General features: G+C 36.7%; 1 protein-coding gene across 9 annotated transcripts in view; it reads right to left on the reverse strand.

The window, feature by feature from the left end:
- Positions 1-24,075, reverse strand: part of EPHA6 (EPH receptor A6) — a 938,174-nt gene that overhangs the window by 229,314 nt on the left and 684,785 nt on the right. For all 9 annotated transcript variants that reach the window (XM_070455030.1, XM_070455027.1, XM_070455034.1 and 6 more), the window contains one exon: positions 14,362-14,547. In XM_070455030.1, coding sequence (XP_070311131.1) covers positions 14,362-14,547 — 186 coding nt within the window. The remainder of the gene's footprint in view (positions 1-14,361; positions 14,548-24,075) is intronic.

Genomic DNA, 24,075 nt, shown 5'->3' on the forward strand with positions numbered 1-24,075 from the left:
CTTTGCATCAGGTGGCCAAAGTATTGCAGCTTCAGCATCAGGCCTTCCAATGAATATTCAGGACTGATTTCTTTAGGATGGACTGGTTGGATCTCCTTGCAGTCCAAGGGACTCTCAAGAGTCTTCTCCAACACCACAGTTCAAAAGCATCATTTCTTCACTGCTCAGCCTTCTTTATGGTCCAACTCTCACATCCATACATGACTACTGGAAAAACCATAGCTTTGACTAGATGGACGTTTGTCAGCAAATACCTTTGCTTTCTAATATGCTGTCTAGGTTGGTCATAGCTTTTCTTCCAAGGCACAAGCATCTTTTAATTTCATGATTTCAGTCACCATCTGCAATGATTTTGGAGCCCAAGAAAATAAAGTCTGTCATTGTTTCCATTGTTTTCCCATCTATTTGCCATGAAGTGATGGGACCAGACTCCATGATCTTTATTTTTTACATACATATATACATATCTATATACCTACATGATTATTTTAAGTGATGACCCTTTAAGGTTTAATGAATTCTGACTGTCATATATTTTTATACCCTCATCTATGCTTGATGGTTTTGACATCATATTTTACAACTTTTTGTTTTATCAGTTAACTACTTATTGTGGATAGAAATAATTTTACTACTTTTATTTTTTAACCTTCCTAATAACCTTATAAGTGGTCAATCTACTGGATATTTTCCTTTACCAATGAGCTTTGTCCTTTTGCAATTTTCATATTTCTAGCTGTGGCCTTCTCTTTTCCATTTAGAGAAGTCACTTTAACATTTCCTGAAATAACTTTTAGCTTTTGCTTTTCTGTAAAACACTTTATTTCTCCTCAAATCTGAATAATAGCCTTGCCAGGCAGAATATTCTTGGTTGAGGTTTTATCTTACACTACTTTAATATATGGGCTTCCCAGTTGGTGCAGTGGTAAAGAATCTGCCTGTCAATGCAGGAGACACAAGAGACAGGGGTTTGATTCTTGGGTTGGAAAAATCCTCTGGAGAAGGAAATGGTAACCCACTCCAGTATTCTTGTCTGGAAATTTCCATGGACAGAAGAGCCTGGCAAAGGGGTTGCAAGGAATTGGACATGACTGCATTCACTTTAATATATCTTGCCAGCAATAAACTTTACTGGCTTGCAAAGTTTCTGCTGCTAAGTCAGTTGATAGCCTCATGAGAGTTCTCCTGTATGTAACCAGTATCTTTCCTCTTGCTCCTTTTAATATTCTCTCTTTATGTTTATTTTTTGCCATTTTAATTACAATGTATCTTGGTGTAGACCTTATTATATTCATCTTTTTGAGCTTCTTTGTGCTTTGCAACTTAGATGTCTGTTCCCTTCCCCAGGTTAGAGGTGTTTTCAGCTATTATCTCTTCAAATAAGTTCTCTGCCCCATTCTCTCTTCCTTTGCCAGCTCCTATAATGAAAATTTTGGTATGCTTGAAATTTTCTCAGAGGCCCCTTAAATTATCCTTGCTTAAAACTTTTTTTCCTTGTTCAGCTTGGGTGATTTCCACTAATCTATCTTCCAGACTGCTGATCCATTTCTCTGTATCATTTAAACTAGTTTATTTCTTCTAGCATATTTTAAAATTTCAGTTATTGTATTCTTTAGCTTTGCTTGGTTCTTTACACTTTATAACCTTTGTTGAAAATCTTACTGTGTTCATCCATTCTTCTGAAATCAATGAGCATCTTAAAGATCATTACTTTGAAGTCTTTATCAGGTAGGTTGAATGGATTAAAATTTGACTTGAAAAGGGATTTGCTCTATCCATATCAGTCTCTATCAACTTTTTTTTCCCTTCAGCTTTCCTAGCCAGTACTCAACATTCTACTTAGTAAGAATACGTTCCTGTAATTAGACTAAAGGGTGGGCCTCCTTAGCAATTAAGAATTTCCCTTGTAGCTAAAATCTGGGAACTGTATCAAAGAACTGGTAGCATTATTTCAGTTTTAGCAATTGTTCCATTTGGGCCATCTTAGTAAAAACACTAATTTTAAGCTTTACAAATTGTATAATTAAAACTTTCATCACTGACAATGCAGTCTTTCACTCTTTGTGTGTGTGTGTGTGTGTGTGTGTGTCTTTTTTACTTAGAGGTACTTATGTGAAATACTTTCTGAGTCCCTTACCAATGGCTTGTATGACTAGAAATACTGTCTCATTGAGGCAGAAAATATTGGAACGCCAGAGTTGACATAAGGAAGGCTTTTGTTTTTGTTTTAGTAAATTTATTTAGCTTACATGTAAGAAATAATTATATTAATTTTAAATCCTCTTTTAGGGAAGTAATTAGCTTCTCCTTTTCCTGGAACAAATTCAGAAATTCTGCTAGGCCTCACCCTTAAATCTTCCTATTTTTAAGCAGCCCCTCTTTTTTTAATATTTTCTCCAGCCCCCTTATACTTTATATCCAGAGTTGCTTTCCCTAGGGAGTATCCTGGAATTTGTTGCAGTAAGATTTAATCTATATGAAAGAAATCATTAAATCACTGAAACTCTAGCTAATGGAAGGCATTTTTTCATACTTTCATTCAGGGTAATGGAATACTTCAGTAATTAGGTATATGAAATAATAACAAAGTCACAAAGGTGCTATAGCTTTTTGTATTTAAGGATTTCTGTACCAAACACAATAGCATGTCCCATATAATATATGGCTGTGCCAAAATGAAAACTGACCTTATTTCAAAAGAATCATGCCATTATGTTTAGGGGAAAGGTCAATGCATTATTTTCAGGCCTAAGAATCCTAAAACAGTCATTGCATTTGAATGAAAAGGATAAAAAAAAAATCACTGATGTCTTTGGCTGACATTTGTGAGGAGTGGAAAATGAATAAATTCACTCACAGTGATTGATGTAACCTAATAAAAATGTCAATAAATTCACATCATTCTGTGGCTATATCTCAATCATCAGTGGCTAAGTTATGCCTACTTTTATTTCTCAGGCTGAGGAAACACACTACTGTATTTCTTAACTCATTCCAAAGTTAAGATTGAGTGTTATAACATATAAGATATAGATCAGGTAATGTGGTCCTACTTTGAAGTTGATTCTAGAATAGTAGAAAAAGACATGTTCCTAAATAACTATAATGTGATATATATATATACAGTTAAAATTTAATAGGAGAAAAACAACTAAAATATGATGACTGTTCAGAAGGAAAAATTGCCAAAGTACACAGAAACACAATTATGAGAAAAGCTGCCAATTTTATATAAATATAACTGACATTAGTGAGTGTTCAAATTTAGAACTGGGCTTGAAGTCCTTGAAAAATTAGGTTCCTTCTTTGCTTTCTTCCCTTCTTCTTCTTTTTATTCTACCCCTATCCTTTGCTTCCTTTTCCTCCTTTCTTACAATATTCCCTCATCCATAAGTACATGTGTACTAAGATGCTTTAGTCATGTCCAACTCTTTGTGACCCTATGGACAGTAGCCCACCAGGCTCCTCTATGGGATTTCCCAGGCAAGAACACTGGAGTGGGTTGCCATTTCCTTCTCCAGGGGATCCTCCCAACCCAGGGATCGAACCCTCGTCTCTTATGTCTCCTGCACTTGCAGGCAGATTCTTTACAACTAGCACCACCTGGGGTGTACCTAGTATTTCCTGTATGCTCAGTACCATGTTAGGCACCACAATAAATAAAATTAAGGCTATCCTCAGGAGACTATCGACTCCCCAAACCCCCATTCCAATATAACATAGGATTTCCCCCTCTGTTTAAAAGTAATTTAAAATACATATTGGGGGTATATATTGGAGATTTGGCAAGAGGGAGTTTGAGAGGAGAGTTTAAGCTAGGACAGAACATTAAGAGGAGAATATGGAGTGGCCAGCACACTCCATTTAATCCTTTATTAACAGTAAATTAAGAGCTATCAGAAAGCAAGTGCATGGCATGATAGTTTTGCTCTATTGATGGGCAGTGGTTGGGGTGCTGGAGCCCTGACGAGGGCTGTGGGAAGGAAGTGTGAAGGTAAGAAGCAACCCCAACAGGGACAGAAGACTGCACAGATGCCTTGCTGCAGCCAACAGACTGGTGGGAGTGTCCCAGAAAAAACTCAGGTCATCGCCAGATGGTGCAGAGGGCCTAACGTTATGGTGTAAGAGTTAAAACAAACTTCAGGCCCATACATATAAAAGTAATTATAGCATAACATGTTAAGTATGATATAGATATCTACTGGTAAAAAGATGAAGAAAAGAAGTTTCATATAAGCTGAGTCATCCTTCATAAGTCAGGCTTGCTGGCTGAGTTAGGAGTGATGGTGGGGGAAAAAGAAGTATTTCCAAGAAGAAAGCCAAGTATGATAAAACGTGGGCTCAATCAATGATTCACTGAAAGAGTCATTTGAATATTTCATTTGAAATATGAATCAAATAGTGATTTACTGTTAACTGAATATAAACTAAGAGGTAGAGAAGGCAGGAGATAAAAGGAATGCTGAGTGGAAGCAAGTTGTTCAAAACCTTGAATTTCTATATTCAGGGTCATGAATTTTGTCCCGTGGGTGAAGGAAAGCCCTTGAAGGATTTTAAGCAAAGAAAGAAAGTTAAAAATGAGGCAAAAAAAGTTTTGTATCTTAAAAAATACAACAACTCAACAAATGGTGCTGAAATTATCCATATGCAAAAAAAAAAAAAAAACAACACAAAAATACAAAAGAAGAACCTTGGCCCATATGTCACACTTTATGTAAAAATTAACTCAAAATGGATCTTAGATCTCTATGTAAATCTTCCAAGAAAGTGTTAGTCACTCAGTTGTGTCTGACTCTTTGCGACCGCATGGGCTGTGGCCCAGCAGGCTCATCTGCCCAAGGAATTCTCCAGGCAAGAATACTGGAGTGGGTTGCCACTGTCTTCTCCGGGGGATCTTCCCAACCCAGGGATCAAACCCAGGTCTCCTGCATGAGAAGGCAGATTATTTACCATCTGAGCCACCAGGGAAGCCCATGTAAAACTTCTAGAAGTTAATAAAAGAGAAAGTCTTTGTGACCTTGGTCGAGATAAAGAGTTTTTTGACATCACACCACAAAGCACAATCCGTAAAAGAAAAGGAATAATAAATCAGACTTTATCAAAATAAAACAACAGTTACTCTGTTAACGACAATGTTCACTGAATGTAAAAACAAGTTAAAAACTGGAAAAATATCTACAAATCACATTTTAAACACACATTTTAGACAAAGAACTATTTCCAAAAATATATATTAAAAAAAAAAAAACATTTAGAACTCAACATTAAGAAAAAACAACCCAATGAGAGAATATGGATAAAAATCTGAAAACATACTTCACCAAAGAAGATAAATGGATAGTGAAGAAACATATGGAAAGCTGATCTAATTCAATAGTCATAGGGATATGCAAATTAAAGTCACAGTAAGACACCAATATATACTCACTAAGATGGCTAATTAAAAAAAAAAGTATCAAGCGTTGCTGGTGATGCAGAGTAACAGAAACTCTCATAATTACTAGTGGGAATGTAAAATGGTACATCAAGTTTGGAAAACAGTTTGGCAGTTTCTTAAAAAATTAAACATATATATATATCATTAGATTTGGTCATCCCACACCTAAGTATTTGTTTAAGATACACAAAAATATGTGCTTACAAAGAGACTTGTACATGAATGTTTACAGCAGTTTTATAAATAATCATCCAAACTGGAAACAACCCAGATGTCCTTCAACCATTGAATGTAGAACCAAACGATGATACATCACACAAAGGAATACTGTTCAGTAACAATAAAGGCATGACTCTCAAGTACATTCTCCTAAGAGAAAGAAGTCAACTCTGAAAGGCCTCCTGTATAATTCCATTTAAAGAGCATTCTTTAAAGAACATTTAAAGTACAGCTCTTTCTTAAAGAAATGTTCTGATTAATACAGAAGGAAAGAAAGTAGAAACATCACCATTAAAAATAGAACAGCAGTAATTGTTGCAGGCAAGGTTGACTATGAATGATAAAATTAATGGGAAAAAGTTTGAGGAAAAACAGGATATTTGCATAGTTGAAAAGATCTCCTGAATATACACGGACTACAAAAAGGGAAAAGCAACTTTTCAGTGGAGCAATCTAGATGACACCACCTTACTCATGTGACCAATGTTAACATCCCTAGGAATAAAATATGTGGACATCATGTAACCTCCCCGATACCATGCATTAAAGAGGGTATGTGACTTTTGTTATATTGCTGCAAAAATGCATAGCCACAAACTGAATCGTGGAAAAGCAATGGCCACACCCAAACTAATGGACATTTTACAAAATCACTAACGAGCACTCTTGCAAAGTGTCAAGGTCAGGAAAGACAAGCGAAGACTGAAGAAGTACACAGGTTAAACACAGACTGGACTGAGATGTGATAACTCATGCAGTTTGGGACCCTGGGTGAAGTCTTAGAAGAGGAAAAGGACACTAGTGGGAAAGCTAGTAAAATGTGAATCAAAGTCTACAGCTAAGTAAAAAGTACTGTACAGATGCTTGATTCTTGGTTTTGATAACAGTCCTATGATTACGTAAAATACATCAGGGGAAACTAAATAAAAGTCATATGGGAACTATATTATTTGAATAACTTTTTCTGTAAGTCTGAAATTATACCAAGATGTAAAGTTAAGAAAAGTTACATTATTATATTCCCACAAAAACAAAATAAGCATTAAAAATATTCATCAAAGGATTAAATAAGGACTTTGCCAGATTTCCGTTCATTAATTTCAGAGATAACTTTTTAAAATTAGAAGTCACATATACAAGGGGCCTATCATTATCATTTTCAGTGATTACGTTTTCCACTGGTCTTTATTCACTCTTACATAAGACCATCAGGAACTCGGTAAAAAAGCCCCCAAGTAATGAGTGGTTACTTTACCTTGCAGACTGGAAAGTAGGTTCTCATTCTCCTGAATTTATGGATGCAAATTAGTACCTATGACACAGGTTTATCTATAGTTCTTCTCACATTAGGAGCCATCAAACTCTTTACCAGAACAAACTGTATCATAAATTATTTGGAAAGAACTTTCATTTTTTGAAAATGAGTACGATTTCACCCTCTAGGTGGCTCTACTCAATGTTATTTAGATGCTTTAAAAGGCAACATTATGTAAGCATGAAGTTTATTTATATTCTCTTTTCTCTTCTAGTTCTTCCAGTGTTTTCTTCAAGCTGAGCAACCTGTTACTAGAATTTTTAAGCTGACACTTCTTACTACACTCTACCCAATAATTAGCAGGCTGGTTTAGGAGAGGGAAAGAACCACAGAAAGGAGACTGTACGTTTGTAGATCTAGGGAAGCGATTAGAGTGAATGACCTTGAGAAAACTCAGACACTTAAACACTGAAGAGACAAGGATAAATTCCTTCTGAATACAGAAGTTTATCCTGTCTCGTAAAGAGGGGACATACACTCTGGCAGAAAGAAAATAAGCTGGTGATCCCAATTAGCCCCAGTGCAGCTTGAACAGTGTGATGCACAGGGCCACCAGACTGTCAGTTTGTTACTGTTTGTTATAGTCAACACTTGGCTCATTTTCTGTTTTGCAATATGTACACATTATATTCCAAATGTCAAATGCTTTGCAGTAAATCTCCTGAGATTCCAAGAGACTCCAGAAACTGTACAAGAATAATCCATCACTATTTTCAGTAAATTGTCAATATTAAGGATGTTAGGAGAGGAGAGAAAATACAGACAATCTCAATTTATTCTTTTTGTGGTCTCTCGTCTTTCTTTTCTCCTTGGGTTGTATCTCTTCCCACTTTGATGCTATCACCTTTTTTTTCCTGCTCTTTATCAGTAGTGTTCTTTGAGGCTGTGGCTTCTGTCCTACTCTCCAGGTTCTTTTGTGCTCTTGTGTGTGTGTTAGTCACTCAGGCCTGTCCAACTCTTTGCGACCCCAGGGACTGTAGCCTGCCAGGCTCCTCTGTCCATGGGATTTTCCAGGCAAGAATACTAGAGTGGGTTGCCATTTTGTGCCCTCACTGCCCATCATTTGCACCTGCATACCAGAATCCCACCAAGGCTTCAGAGACTTCCTGGAGGTCTTCAAACATCCAAGACATTTCCAACTTATCATTTCCAAATTGGAGTTCATTGTTTCCAAGCTTACTTTGGTAATCCAAGTGCCTTTTTCATTTGGATTACTATACTAGCCTCCTTACTGTTTTACCTGCCTCTAGTTTTTCTTTCAATATATAGCCTGTACTGTTATTACTTTGCTCCAGCTGTTTTCAATGCTCCCCCAATACACCACATTCTTTCTTACCACAAGGGTTTAGAACTTACTGTTTCCTCTGCCTAGAATACTCTCCTAGAGGACCAAACCCTAGCAGAGCTTGCTCCTTCAGTTCACTCAGGTTTTTTCTCTTTACCTAAAGTAATGAAACTGGGTTATTTGCAGTGATGTGGTTGAAACCAGAGTCTGTACTACACAGTGAAGTCAGAAAGAGAAAAACAAATATATTAATTCATAAATGTGGAATCTAGAAAAATGGTACAGAAGAACCTATTTCCAAGGCAGGAATAGAGATGCAGATGTAGAGAATGGACTTGTAGATGCCATGGGGGAAGGGGAATGTGGGACAAACTGGGAACTGAAGACTGACATATATGTATACTACTGTCTGTAGAAGAGTTAGGTAGTGGGAACCTGCTATAACGCACAGGAAACTCGGCTCTGTGCTGTGGTGACCTCAATGGGTGGGAGGGAGGTCCAAGAGGGAGGGCATATATAAATACCTATAGCAGATTGATTTCATTGTACAGCAGAGACCACCAGAGCATTGTAAAGCAACTATACTCCAATAAAAAATGATATTGACATGTTTAGATTCCTTTTTGTTTCCTCCAGCTGGCTAAAGCTCTTTTGCACTACTCTGTTATCAGTGACTAGAAGAGTTGGCACCCAAGCAATATTCTCTGAATAAAATAATGAATAAGTTAATGAATAATTGTATCCAAAATAGCACATGCCACATAGTACTGGGAAATAAGGGCCGACTTGTCCATTGCTCCTAGTGGACTGGAGTCAACAGATGAGCTTCTCAATGTACCGAGACCTTTTTTCTCTGTCTCTAGGTTTTAATCAGCAATTGTGTCTGACAACTTGGTGGTGCTCAGTAAATGTTTCTTTGAAAACAAAACAAAGTAAAACAAAACTCTTCACCTCCCCGAGCTAGCTGAGTAGTTGAATTTCACAAAAATGCCTAATTTCTTTCATTAGAATCAGTTTCACAGAATATTTTACTCCCTTCAACATATATTCCATATACCCAAACCTTGATTTTGCTTATAGCAAAAATCTTACCTATACTTTTCTACCTTACAGATCCTAAGATAAACACTTTATTAAAGGCACTTTTTGTTTCTTCCTGATCAGCAATACCAGCCTGATGCTATAATAAAGTTGGAGGTGAGGTGGTGGTAACTTATTACTGTCACAAGCTTTCCTTAGGAACATTTCAGGAGTCTTCTTTTGGCAAAGGAATGAAACACAAAAACTTTAGTGTTAGGTATGACCTTTCTTGTTCTGTAGTCCAATCTGCACTTTTGAATCTTTATGCAGAGGAAAATACTGAGGCCTAAAGGTATTGAGTGACTTGAACAAGACCCTGTGTCTAATAGCAGAATATACAAGGTGGAGAGGCAGCTATCATACTGGGCAACAGTCATAGTCAAAATCTTGGAGAATATATTACTTGGCAAGTAAAATGCAATTTTGGGAGCAGAGAAGCAGTTTTGGTGTATTTACTGTCTATTTTGAATCTACTCTCTGATTTAGCATCCATGTGGACCCATCAAAACTACTTGGAAGGAACCTACTCAGTCAGTCAAGAATCTGCCTGCAGTGAAGGAGACCCAGGTTCGATCCCAGGGTCGGGAAGGTCCCCTGGAGAAGGAAATTGCAGACCACTCCAGTATCCTTGCCTAGAGAATCCCATGGACAGAGAGCCTGGCTGGCTACAGTCCATGGGGTTGCAAGAGTTGGACATGACTTAGTGACTAAACCAGCACCACCTCAATTTTCTGGAATGTTTAAAGATGGTTTGTGGAGGCCCAGTACTTTGTGTTATAGCTTCTATGCTGCTCCAGAGTCTGTAGCAACATCCTATGATGAAATAAACTGACATTTGGGAATCTGCTTGATGTGCTGACTGACTTCTATTATTCCTCACGGGATTTATGATTTAATTGAGATACAGTTCGTACATTTACATTTAGTTGTTCCCTAACCTGGGAGTTAGGTGCTTTATTCTCTCTCCTTGTGGTTTTCCATATCATCATGAATTCAAATGGAAGGCCCAGTCATTTGAAGAGTGATTATTTAACCACAATTCTTATCTTTTTATAGAAAGGTAGAACTTTCTCTTTTGGATATATAATGACATTGGTGTATACATCACGTGTTATAAATTGTTACTATCCATAGTACTAATATCTATAAGTCTATGCTCTAACCGATGGCTTCCATTTGCTTCTTGGAGAAAAAGTATATGCTAAGCATATGATTTAACTGGATTAAACTCTTTTTATATTAGTTGCATCTTAGCAGGTTAAGAAATTGTGATGTGTATCAAACAAATAGGTTCAACTCTTATCAGGCACACTTCTTTATGTAATACAGCTTTTAATCATTTAACTTAGAAGTATAAAAGTAGTTATATATACAAGTATGAAACAGCAAAAGTGTTCCCAAGAACTTTATAATATGTATCCCTCAGTGATAAAACTTTTATATAAGATAAAAATTATGCATATTGAGAATTTATAAAAGGATCTGATGAAGATTTTGATCTGTAATTTTGTATTACTTTCAACTGAGAGTCTGTGCATTATTTCTCAGAACCCCAGGACACTCTAATAACATGACCATATAAACCTATACTGCATCGTTATCTTTGTCAGTACTATCTTTTATGCAATTGGTAGTCTTTAGGGAACCTTAATTGCTAGCTATCTCTTAGCTACTTAAGGGCAATCTTGGAACAATTATCATGTATTTATGGGAATGAGGCATTTATTTATTTATTGTCTTTCTCCTAAAAATCCCATAGCATTTGAGTCAAGAAGATAACAGTATAAACATGCCCACTTATCTCTGCAGCAATTAATCCTTTCTGCATCTCCACCATCCACTTCAGCATCACCACACTACCACAGACCCACATAGGGTATCATGGTAACAAGCGAAAATTACAATGATTATTGCCACTCAAAAGCCTATTGAATCTATCCTTTCTCAATTAGTCTTTTTTTTTTTCTTAACTTATCTCTCTTTATCTTTTTCTTGATATGAAATAAGGACCTTCACTTAGAAATCATACAAATTAGGCTAAGTAAAGGTCACCGGTCTTAACTTTATACAAGATTGTTAGAGGTGTAAAGCAATCACTGGGCTAATTGTTTTGATGTTTTTGTGAAATAAACTGATTATTTCAAACTAGCAGACAAGTGCCTTAAATTATCTTATTAAACCTATTCAGTTGATTTAGAATAAAAGATTCCTACTTCATAAGACCAAATTATATATAATATTGTATTGGTAGATAATAAAACATATAGGAATACATGAATAATTCACAGAGTGTGATTTATCATAGGTAAAAATAAATATCTGGTCTTTAAATTTATTGTGGGCACTTATTTCCAGATATAAATACTCATAAATACTCATATAGGGCTTCAACAGCATACTTAAATTATTTTAAATGCTTTGCAAAGATTCATAACCAAGTTCAAAATCATCTCTTTTCTTCTTGAGAGAGATAGAAAACAGAAGGAATGACTTGAAATGTTCATGCTAAATTATTGCAAGGAAGTCAGAAAACATAAAAGAAATAATTAACATGTTTCCTCTCTCTCTTTCAGATTAGTATTTTTGCTAGGTTTTGTGGCATATCTGATCTCTCCAAATTTGACAAAATAAGAGATGATTTATTCCACTTACCAAAATATTTTCCCTATTTTTAAAGAGTGCTGCTATTGTATTCAGATTGTCAATAATTTAATGCTATTTAATTCAGATAAGACAAAATGTAATAGTCTGACTTACTGCCTGTGATATAGCAAATAAAAAGTTTTCACAGGGAGTAAGTCAGACTATTACACTTTGTCTTATCTGAATTAAATAGCATTAAATTATTGACAATCTGATTAAAATAACACAGTACTCTTTAAAAATAGGGAAAATATTTTGGTAAGTGGAATAATGTAAATCCATGGCTAATTCATGTAAATGTATGACAAAAACCACTACAATATTGTAAAGTAATTAGCCTCCAACTAATAAAAATAAATGAAAAAAAAAAAAAGCAAAGAAACAAAAAATGCCACAAGTCTGTACGACAGACCTCAATTTGAGTATCAGCCATGCCACTTACTATGATTTAGAGGTCTTCATGTGGGTTAATTACCCTGTCTGAGCTTCAATGGGTATGCATGAGAGTTGCCATGAAAATGAAATGGTAAACTATATTACCAATAATGTGGTGGTTTAGTCACTAAGTCCTGTCCCACTCTGGCGACCCCACGGACTGTAGCCTGCCATGTTCCTCTGTCCATGAGATTTCCCAGCAAGAATACTGGAATGGGTTGCCATTTCTTCTCCAGGGGATCAGCTGCCATTTAATGTGGCTTACTGTGAGTTACACACTACATAAATGCTTTATAGATTTAAAAATTAATCTTTATAGCATCCCTGTTGGGTAGGAGCCATTTTGATCCCATTTTACAGATGTGGAAGTAAACAATAGAGATGTTAAATCATCTACTTAAAACTGTACAAATCTGGCAGGAGTGGAATTCTAACTGGTGTTTAGTTTGGTTATACACTGCTGTGTAACAAAACTATCCAAAATGAGCAACTTACAACAGCCATTTTATTAACGCTCATGATTTTATGGGTTTACTGGACTGAACTGGGTGGTTCCTTTGCTCCACAAAATATCAACTGCAGCTGCAGCCATCTGGGGGTGGTAGTAGGGACTGTAATGTCTGAGATGGTTCTTCACAAACCTGCCACTCAGTATTGACTATCTGCTGGGAGCTCCTGTAGCCCTCTTGGGACTAAAATGCCTCTGCACCCTTCTTTGCAGTATATGCGTGTGGCCCCTCCATATGGACTGGCTTTGCTTAGCCCTTGAGGCTGAGTCATGTGTCAGAGTGTTTCCAAAGGACAAGTTCCACTGTACAAATATGTAAGATGCTTCCACTTTCATCACACTTGTTAATGTACCACAGGCCAAGGCTAGTCACATGAACAAGCCCAGAATCAATTTGGAAGAGAACAACACAAGGGCATGAAGACTGGAAGGTTCTACTAAGGCCACTAAGTTTACAGCCCATAGCAACAGTTGACATCAAACGCACTCTTTACTGTCCGCCAAGCTTCCATGCCTATCAGTAATCTGCTCTCCTTGGGTAGCGTGTTAGCTAACGCCTGTGAGAAGGACTTTGGAGTTCCAGGCACAATTACATGTTTTTAGCAAGCATTTACACCTTTCTTCCTCCAAATATAACATGAAATTTCAATTTCATTTACACAGTTTAAAAAAATTCAGTTTGATGAAAGAAAAATGCCTCTCAAAGATTTAAATAATTTTTATGAGTTTTTTATGTCCATTCTGTATTACGTTTTATATGTTATAACTCATTAGTGAATAAAATAAGGAGAAAGATTAAGCTTTATATCTTGTCATTATTCACATAAAAGTGAATATATTGCAATCTGTTTCTTGGAGTATATGACTAATTTGGGATTTTTAAGAATTTTTTTCCCCAAAGGAAAGTTTTTTGATTCTATTTCTGTAAAAACAGGATTTTTATTTCAGAAACTGTAATTCATTTCTTGATTTTTATAAATTAAAATAATATAGTTCTAATGGCATTTATAAGGATGAGTTGCATAAAGAAATTTTTATTTGAATGCTTTACTTTAGATAATGCATTCTATATTTGTATATGACATTTATTTCCAAATAGAACTAACTTAATGACCCCAAGTATTTTAAATGCTTCTCCTATATTGAAGTTTAGGCAGTTTTAGAAGAACTGAAATGCTTATAGAAATTAGAAAAACATATATAACCCTTTACCTTGATTTATTACTTCAAGTTAAATTAGTAAATGCTTCACAGGTAATAAAAAGCATTTCAAAGCTGTTTGGCAACCAATGCAAACTCTGATATTGTCATAGCCTAATACCAAGACTCCGAGGGGTGATATCTGAACTAAGTTATGCTTGTAATAGCTGTGATATTGCTATTAAACATTTTTTAAAAAAATAATTGAGATAGATGTATAAAAGAAAATCAGTACTTACTTTTTGTAACAACACCTTCTAAGCGAATGATGTTTGGGTGGTCAAACTGACCCATGATACTTGCTTCTCTTAAGAAATCTCTTCTTTGCCGATCCATGTGGCCACCTTTCAAAGTTTTGATGGCAACTGGGATCTCTCTTTTCCCTGGTGTTTTCAAACGTCCACTACAGACTTCTCCAAATTCCCCTGAAAATATGAACAAAAGTAGTTCTTTGTTTTAACAGAATACTTATATTCCAGAAAAACCAAATTGCCACAAAGTACCATGTTCATGTTTTTTTAAAATAGTGACTCTCAAGTGGGCCATTTTTACATAGAGGTCTCCTCTTTAAAAATTTAATTTGTAATGACATATGCCTGATCAGCATCATTTATAATGAATAATGGAATGCATTTTCATATGCTGTACCACAGGAAGTGCCATTGATAGATAGCCCTGATCTGCTGAGAAATTATGACTAGCAGAATGCGTGATGCTAATGTAATTCTATAGAAAAGCAATCACTGCATAACATTTCCTGTTCCTGTTCTCCATACTGATATATGGGCCAAATGCCTGCTCTATTCAGGGAATCCTTCAGGCATATGTAGTTGATTTGATTCCACAAGCCATATGTCTGGGCTTCACTGCTATTAGAAATCAATGCTAGGGTCAACTGGTATACATACATATTGAAAAGATCACACTGAACTCAACTATAATGAGTGACTGATGAGGCTAAATTGTACATTGCATGGTTTGAATACAAGTATAGTAAGATCATCTATAGTTCAGCAATGGCTCCAATGGACAGATTAAAAAATAGACAAATATTTATCATGAATTTACTACAAATGTATCTAGGGCTAGAGTGCTGTGGGTTTCAAAGATGTATAAGAGTTGATGTCTGTTCTTTGCAGCTTATAATCTGTTAGGAGAATTTAGATGAAATACTGAATAATGAAACAATTGGGAACCTAAGAACCAATGCCTGTAAATGTTGTATTATTTTAGTAAGAACAATAGGAGCTGGAAGACTTCTTCAAGGAGATGGAACTTTTGCTGGACCTTGACTGATTGGTAGGATTTGTATAGTCAAGAAAAGCAGCAAAATTTCAGACAGGGGTATATGGAGAGAGGGAAATGAAGACAAAGATTCAAAGATCAGAAACAGTAAACAGTGATATGGATATAGGGCAGGAGAAGACAAGGCTGACTGCAGGAGTTATTGTGGGAAAGGAGGTCAGAGGCCTTCTCATGCAATGCAATAAATTCAATAAAGCTTGACATTCCAGACCATTTTCTATGATCAATTCCCTGCATTAATGTAAGAATATGATGTTTGATCAACAGCTTATCTATGAAGTAAATATAATAAAACCTTCTGTAATTCTATAAATGTCCCTTCCCCATAAGGAAACAGAAAAGATCAAAAGTAGTAATATATGTAAAAGTGCTTATAAACTGTAAAGTACTATTCACGTGCTTTAAGTTATATAAATTTTAAAGGTGAAAGAAAATGAAAGGAAAGGTGAAAGGAAAGATGAAAGAAATGAAAATTAAAATATCTTCAGTTGGTTTATTAGCTAGCAGTTCTGGACAGTAGCTTGATGCTATGTAAGTTTAAGTATAGAGGATAAAATTTAATTTTTACAGCACCATAGATTTCAATTATCCATATTTTCTTTGGACCAATTCATTACAGTCAACTGAACATTGACTATTCATGAATATTAACTATCTTTTGGAACAGATGCTAAGATTCTTTTCTAAGTGAAAAACTGAAAAGGAAAAGCCAAAACTTTGCTTCCTAAATTATGTGCAAACTTGTTCATTAGAAATAGAAAGCAGTCTAGCAAGAATTTTTTATATATATGATAAATAAACTAATAAACAAGCAAACAAAAAACTGACTAGAATGTGGTCCCTAAATTCAGTGCAAGTGATATCGGGCAAATCTTACATAATTTGACATTAAAACAAGAATAGTTTTGTTTTGTTTGTTTTTTTACTTAATGATGCTCTCAACACGTTGGAGGTTAAATGCTCTTTATGTTCACTGGGGCTTCCCAGGTGGCACCAGGGGTAAAGAATCCACCTGTCAATGCCGAAGACACAAGAGACATGGGTTCAGTCCCTCAGTTTGGAAGATCCCCTGAAGAAGGAAATGGCAACCCACTCCAGTATTCTTAGCTGGAAATTCCAGTATTCTTAGGGAAATTCCATGGACAGACGTGCCTGGCGGTCACAAAGAGCTGGACATGACTGAGCACATGTGTGCATGTTCACAGGAAAAAGAAGCCATAATTCCCAGTTTTGTTTGTAATAATGTTTTTATTTTTTTAAAGATTTTCTCTTGGACATAAAAAATTGGTTAGTGATAGAAATTTTCTACACTTTTATATTGAGGCTGTGAACTTTGAGAATAAAAGTATGTGTTTAAATTAATGTCTGATATATCTCGGCCTACTGGAATAGTTGAAATTTCTCCTCAGATCACTCTGGTTTGTTTTAATGAATATCAAGAACAAACAAATATGGTTTTCTTCTTCCTTTTATTTTGCCTTAATAAACTTGTTAGTATATATAAAGATTCAATGATATTTTAATACCTCTCACCTGCCATGAGCCCAGACTGCAAGTGATTTTCTGTTAACATTTCACAGTAATTCAAATAAACTGAAATGAATAGTGAGCTCTGTTGGTATTTTATCAAGACAGGCAGAGTGGCAATTTCTTTGGTCTTCTGTTGTCTGAAATTCAAATATCTTATTAACACCAAGCAGGTATATTCTTCATGTCAAGCTTTGCGTGATCAAGCTGTTATCACACTTATTTCAGTGACACTAAATATGGCTGCCTCAATTAAAGAGCTGAGACTCCTAATGCATCCTTTAGGCAAAGCCCAAAAAATTCAGTCATAGAATGTAAAAAAAAAAAACCCCTTATCTATGGTAGGCCTGGATGAATCAGACAAATCAGTCAAAGAGGAAAAAATATTATAAGTTAAATGCATATTTTAAGATATTGCCAAAAACGAATCCATTCTATGATTTCTCTTAAAGCAAGAGGAGAGGCCCTATACATTATCACAGGTAAGATGACTCATCCCTTAACAAGATCTGTGAACCTTTATATATACTGGTTAGTTCATAATTAACACATCAAGTATAGAAATGTGTTGTTAAAAAGTTTTTTTTTTTCTTTTACCAATACAATGTCACCATCGTTATCACACAGCTAGCACTTATGAAATGCTTATCATGAGCCAGTCTAAAAACTTAAAATATATTTTAATTTTGACCACAAACCTTTGAGGTGGGCACCATTAATATCTTCACATTATAGAAGAACCTGAGACATATGAGCTAAGTAACTTGTTCATGGTAACTTAACTACAAAGCGGTAAAGCTGTAATTTGAATCCAGAAAATCTGGCTTCAGAGTGCGTGGTTATAATTACTCTTCTCTGCTGTATGGCATACTTATCATTGTTAACATATTTTGTGTTAATATGCTAAATTTGCATTTGGTAATAATGATGTCTTCAAACCCACTATTATATAGTGTCTAAACAAACCAACTGGATATGCACAGGTAGATGGAATGATAAAACCATATTATTAGGAATTCTTCACTATAAAGTGGAAGTAGAGACCTCACTTAAACACTGCATATTAGAAGTACTGGAAAAACCACTACAGTCTATCTAGTTTCAAGAGAGTAAAGAAAAATATATCTAGGATAATTGATCTGCCACTGACAGCCCATGCACTAGATAACAATCCCATCTATTTCCCTGGATGGTGGTAAAACCTTTCTGGACAAGCAATTTTATTGTATGATATGTAGGGTCATACTAAATTATCAATTATCAATTGGATTTTCCACATAAAGCCTAGGTGGTCTAACTAAAACTGTGGAGGAGGGTGGAGGAAAGAAGGAAAGTCTGTCTTGGAGAACTGTCATGTCACCATCCCCAGGAGACTTGCTGAGATTTTACTCCTCCTGTCTTGAGATTCTGAAACTCCCTTACCTCCAACCCCCTGAGAATCACTGATGCAAAGAATCACACTTCTGATGTATTTTTTTCAAACATTACCTCTCAGGTATAATGAGATGTTTCTTCACACTTGCTGTTTCCCTCTGTTGTTTCCATTCTCCTCAGTTCTTCTCTATGTGATGCCTTCATATAAGCAGTAAATACCAAGCTTTCCCCTCTTCAGAAAATTTTTTCTGATTAACTCATCTGATATAATTTCCCAAATATCATGCATGCATGCTCAGTTGCATCCTACGCTCTGTGACCTCGTGGACAGTAGCCCATCAGGCTCCTCTGTTCATGGGATTTTTCAGGCAAGAATACTGGACCGAGTTGTTGAGTTGTTATTTCCTCCTCTAGGGGATCTTCCCCACCAATATCCGGTCCCTCCAAATAAGAAAAAAAAAAAAAAAAAAAGCAGCTCTGCAATGAGAAGCCAGCCTCACTCTCAGAGCTGGGCTGTTATTCTCCTATCAGACATCATACCAATCTCATCAAGGTTACTCTGAGACACAATATAATGAGGCCAAGCAAGACTACTGCATCATTTTGCCTAAGCACAGAAGAAAGCACAAGGTCACATTGCCCAAAATACTAAACATCTCCTACTCTCACGGCTAACATGAGTGATGGTTACTTCTCTACCAGTTACTGGGCTGGCCAAAAAGTTTCCACAGGCTTTTCACTACATGTTATGAAAAAACCCAAAAGAACCTTTGAAAAAATATCTATCCAGTTCAGTTCAGTTGCTCAGTCGTGTCTGACTCTTTGCGACCCCATGGACTACAGCATGCCAGTCCTCTTTGTCCATCACCAACTCCTGGAGTTTACTCAAATGCATGTCCATTGAGTTGGTGATGCCATCCGACCATCTCATTCTCTGTTGTCGTCCCCTTCTCCTCCTGCCTTCAATCTTTCCCAGCATCAGGGCCTTTTTATATGAGTCAGTTCTTTACATCAGGTGACCAAAGTATTGGAGTTTCAGCTTCAGCATCAGTCCTTCCAATGAATATTCAGGACTGATTATCTTTCAGATGGACTTGGGATCTCCTTGCAGTCCAAGGGACTCTCAAGCGTCTTCCCCAATACCACAGTTCAAAATCATCAATTCTTCAGCTCTATTAGGTTGGTAGTAATTGTGGTTTTAGGATTGTTGAAATTTGTCGTTTGATATTGGAATACATTCTTAAATAAATATGGCTATGTTATACATCATTTTAGTGCATATTTCTTGCTTTATGTTTTTTGCTAATGACTTATTGTTTATTTTATATGTATTTTAGACTATGGAAACGATTTTAGACAAAAAGCAAATTCAAGCAATTTCTTTTCTTTTTTTTTGGAGCTCAAAATGGGTCATAAAAGCAGCAGAGACAACTGGCAACATCAGCAATGCATTTGGCCCAGGAACTGCTAATGAATGTACAGTGCAGTGGTGGTTTGAGAAGTTTTGCAAAGGAGAGGGGAGACTTGAAGATGAGGAGTGTAATGGCCAGCCATTGGAAGGTGACAAAGTAATTTCAGTTTCAGACTCTGAATCTGAAATCATCCTAACCAGGCCCAGACACATCTTTATTAATGAAAATAGGAACCATTACAATCAACACAATTTTGCCAATGAGAAAAAACTGTGTTTGTTCTTAGAGCATAAAAATCCATGCTTCAGGATTCAGTGAACTCTTGGAAAGCATTTTCTGCCTGCTGCTGGCTGTGGAAGCATTTTCCCTGAAAAAAGTTGTCAAAATGCTGAAAGAAGTGGTAGTTGGTTGGTGAGAGGTCAAGTGAATATGGTGGTTGAGGCCAAATTTTGTAGTCCAATCTGTTCAACTTTGGAAGCATGGGTTGTGCTTCTACAACCAGTGGGGGGCAGAAAATGCTTTCCATGGTTCCTATTTTGATAATAAAGATGTGTCTGGGCCTAATTAAGATGATTTCAAATTCAGGGTCTGAAACAAATTACTTTTGCACCAACCAAATGCTTCTGTTTCATTGGCTACACTGAAACCTTTGACTGTGTGGATTACAACCAACTGTGGAAAATTCTTAAAGAGATGGGAATACCAGATCACCTTACCTGCCTCCTGCAAAACCTGTACGCAGGCCAAGAAGCGACAGTTAGAACCAGACATGGAAAAATGAACTGGTTCAAAATTGGGAAAGGAGTACATCAAGGCTATGTATTGTCATTCTACTTATTTCACTTATATGTAGAGTACATCATGCAAAAATGCCAGGCTGGGTGACTCACAGACGAATCAAGATTGCTGGGAGAGATATCAACAACCTCAGATAGACAGATGATACCACTCTAATGGCAGAAAATGAAAAGGAACTAAAGAACCTCTTGCTGAGAGTAAAAGAGGATGAAAAAGCTGGCTTAAAACTCAACATACAGAAAATTAAGATCATGGCGTCCAGTCCCATCACTTCATGGCAAATAGATGGGGAAAAACTAGAAATAGTGACAGATTTTATTTCTTTGGGCTCCAAAATCACTGTGGATGGTGACTGCAGCCATGAAATTAAAAGATGTTTACTCCTTGGAAGGAAAGCTAGACAGCTCATCAAGAAAGCAGACGCATCACTTTGCCGATACGGGTATAGTCAAAGCTGTGGTTTTTCCAGTTGTCATGTACAGATTCGAGAGTTGGACCACAAAGAAAGCTGAGTGCTTAAGAGTTAATGCTTTCAAACTGCGGTGCTGGAGAAGACCCCTTGAGAGTCCCTTGGACAGCAAGGAGAGCAAACCACTCAATCCTAAAGGAAATCAATCCTGAATATTCACTGGAAGGACTGAAGCTGAAGCTCCAATACTTTGGCCACCTCATGGAAAGAGCCGACTCACTGGAAAAGACCCTGATGTTAAAAAAGATTGCGGGCAGGAGGAGAAGGGGGCAGCAGAGGATGAGATGGTTGGATGGCATCACCGACTCGATGGACATGAGTTTGAGCAAGCTCTGGGAGACAGAGAAGGACAGGGAAGCCTGGTGTGCTGCAGTCCATGGGGCTGCAGAGAGTTGGACATGCCTTAGTGACTGAAGAACAGTATAATCTTTCTCTTGTTCTCATCTCCCCTCCCTGTAGATAAGATTCACTTACATACTATAATATGTCTTGAAATTATGTGCTATCTGACACCTGGGGGAAATAGGTAGGGCCTCAAATGGCCTTACCACGAGTTTTCCTTCTCGCTCTGCTCCCACAGATGAGGTCAAGCACCCTGCCTTATCAAACACATCAGATGCAGTTCCTCCTCACCTCTGAGTGGCGTGCTTTACTCTTGTGCCAGGCCATGGAATGATTCGAGCAAGCCAATCACACCCTTCTGAGGGTCCTGGAGGGGCCCCCTACCCTCTTGTCACTAAAGCCAGACTCCCACACCTCCAGTTGTCCACTGGGTTCCCCAGTGTAACCCCTGTCCATGTGGCCCTATGCGGCATGTGGTATTCCCCCTTCCCAGGCTGTGAGTACATGGAATGAATAAGTGTCGGTCACTTTTACCTGTTCAGTGTAAGGCACTGTGTTTTTGGACATCTCAGAGTGAACAGGAGGCAAGGAGCACAGATATTTAATTTCAGACTTGCCACTTTCTGATAGCATTTAATCTAGAGTGGACTCCTGCTTCCTTAGACTCTCTCCCAACTCACCCAACCAAAGCCCAATTACTCAAATAGGTTCTAACATCCTCTTAATGACACACGCTATAGTTCCCCATGGCGTGTGTTCTCCCTTGCTGAAATGAGAAATAAATACAGCTTTTCCAACGAGAGTGTGTTCCTGGGGTCTTTGACTTGAGAGTATTAGCATAACATATTTACTCTATAGCACTTTTGACAATGTGGGATTATCTTTGAAATTCATTTTTAATTAGTTTAGTCATCTACTAACCATCTCTCCATTTGTACACCTCCCCTTAACCCCATTCTGTCAACCGTAATCTAAGCCATGATGGCACAGGCCTTAATTGTCTCTATTTCCTATTGTATTCTCAGTGCTTAGTACATAACAAGCACTTATTCAATACTTGTTGCATGAATGAAATGAATGAATGAGGGGAATCTATAACTCTAGATTTAAAGTTAGAATATCTTAGAGACAGTAAAAATGTCCCAGTATGTTAACTTTTAAAATGTGCATAGTGTCTTTTGCTTTTCTTTCATTGTGTACAGCTAAGAGATACCTCAATACCTTCTGTATTCAGGTTCTTTTTGTTTTTAACTTAACTGCAAACAATCCAGTTTCATTTCTGAGTATAAAGGCAACAGGAAGAATATTTTTCGAAGTGTCATACAAAGAGTTAAAAAAGAAGAGGTGTAGAGGAAAAACATAAAACAAATTTTTAATTCAGTTCTAGAGGGATTTATTAGTCTCTAGAGGTCTTAAGGTAAATTCCATTATTATTAATGTCATCAGCAGGGTCACCTATCCAATTGTACTCACCGTCTGTCATTCAAAGATAAAATATCATAATCCTTATGGCTAATTCTGTCTGATTTCTTCCTGATACATAGCACACCTTCTACATATGAAAGACATTTTAAAAACATAATGTCACACCAGTTGAAATGATATTTGAATGTTCTGATTCAACTTCATAGGAAGGTTCAACACAAAGCAAGATTTCTTGTGTCTTAACAAGACACGGAAGAGGACAGGCTCTGACAAGTCAGGGCTTCTATTTCTGGCCTCACCACTAATTTGTTTTGTGGCATTAGAGGAAGTCATATTACTTTTTCCTGCTTTAGTATCATTGTGGACAGGTTAAATATCTACAACCTATCTACTCCTTGAGAAATAAAGATAAATGTGCAAATTTTTGCAAAGATTTTTGAGTCTAAGAAAAGTTCCATGCAACCACTGAGTCTTCTAAAGTTACACTGATACCATAGAGGATGTGTTAAATATGTCACTCTAAGTATCCCTCACTACTGGGTTTTTAAAGCCTAGGCCAGGGAGCAAGATTTTTGCAAGACAGGAGAATGGCTTCCTTATCAAACAATGGGTAAGGATTTCTTTAGTGAATAAGTTCAGCAACACATTATCCATGTTTTCTCACACACATTCCAAACATCAGATAGACTCTTTTTCTTCTTGAGCAAGTTTTTATTTTCTGCTAAAGCACATTCATGAATAAGAATCTGTCCTCAAGAAGGTTAAAGTTTTTTCTACTTCTGACATCAGGAAGTCCCGTATATTACTTACTTATTGAATATTCTTATTCATATATTTTGACTTTTCAAACTCTCTGATATGTTACTCCTAGAACACTTTTTTAATCCAGTATATCAGCTCCTACCACAGGCATCTCATACCACCTGCTTTCTTCCCTCAAGGCAGATTGAAAGAGCTCCTCTTTAGGCGAAAAAACATTTGCATTTCAAAACTCTGCCTGATGCTCTATCAAAAGTGATTCTCTAAGCTGTCATTAGAAGAACCATTTTAGAAATAAAATCTAATTTAAAAAAATCTCTGTGACCCAAAGAAAGTTACTCAATGTCTTCAAGTTTCAGTTTCCTTATCTATAAAACATGACTAACTGATTTCCAGAATTATAAGACATAAAAGTACCCTACAACTTGCCTTTGGAAGCTCCTACTGTTACTACATATTTCTACTAGCCCTGAGGCCAACCTTTCTCTGAAAATGAAGCCTAGGACCAATTCAACCATCTGCCAGTCTCTCCTCCCATAATC

This window comes from Odocoileus virginianus, chromosome 25, assembly GCF_023699985.2.
Source record: "Odocoileus virginianus isolate 20LAN1187 ecotype Illinois chromosome 25, Ovbor_1.2, whole genome shotgun sequence".
Classification (NCBI taxonomy): Eukaryota; Metazoa; Chordata; class Mammalia; order Artiodactyla; family Cervidae; genus Odocoileus; species Odocoileus virginianus.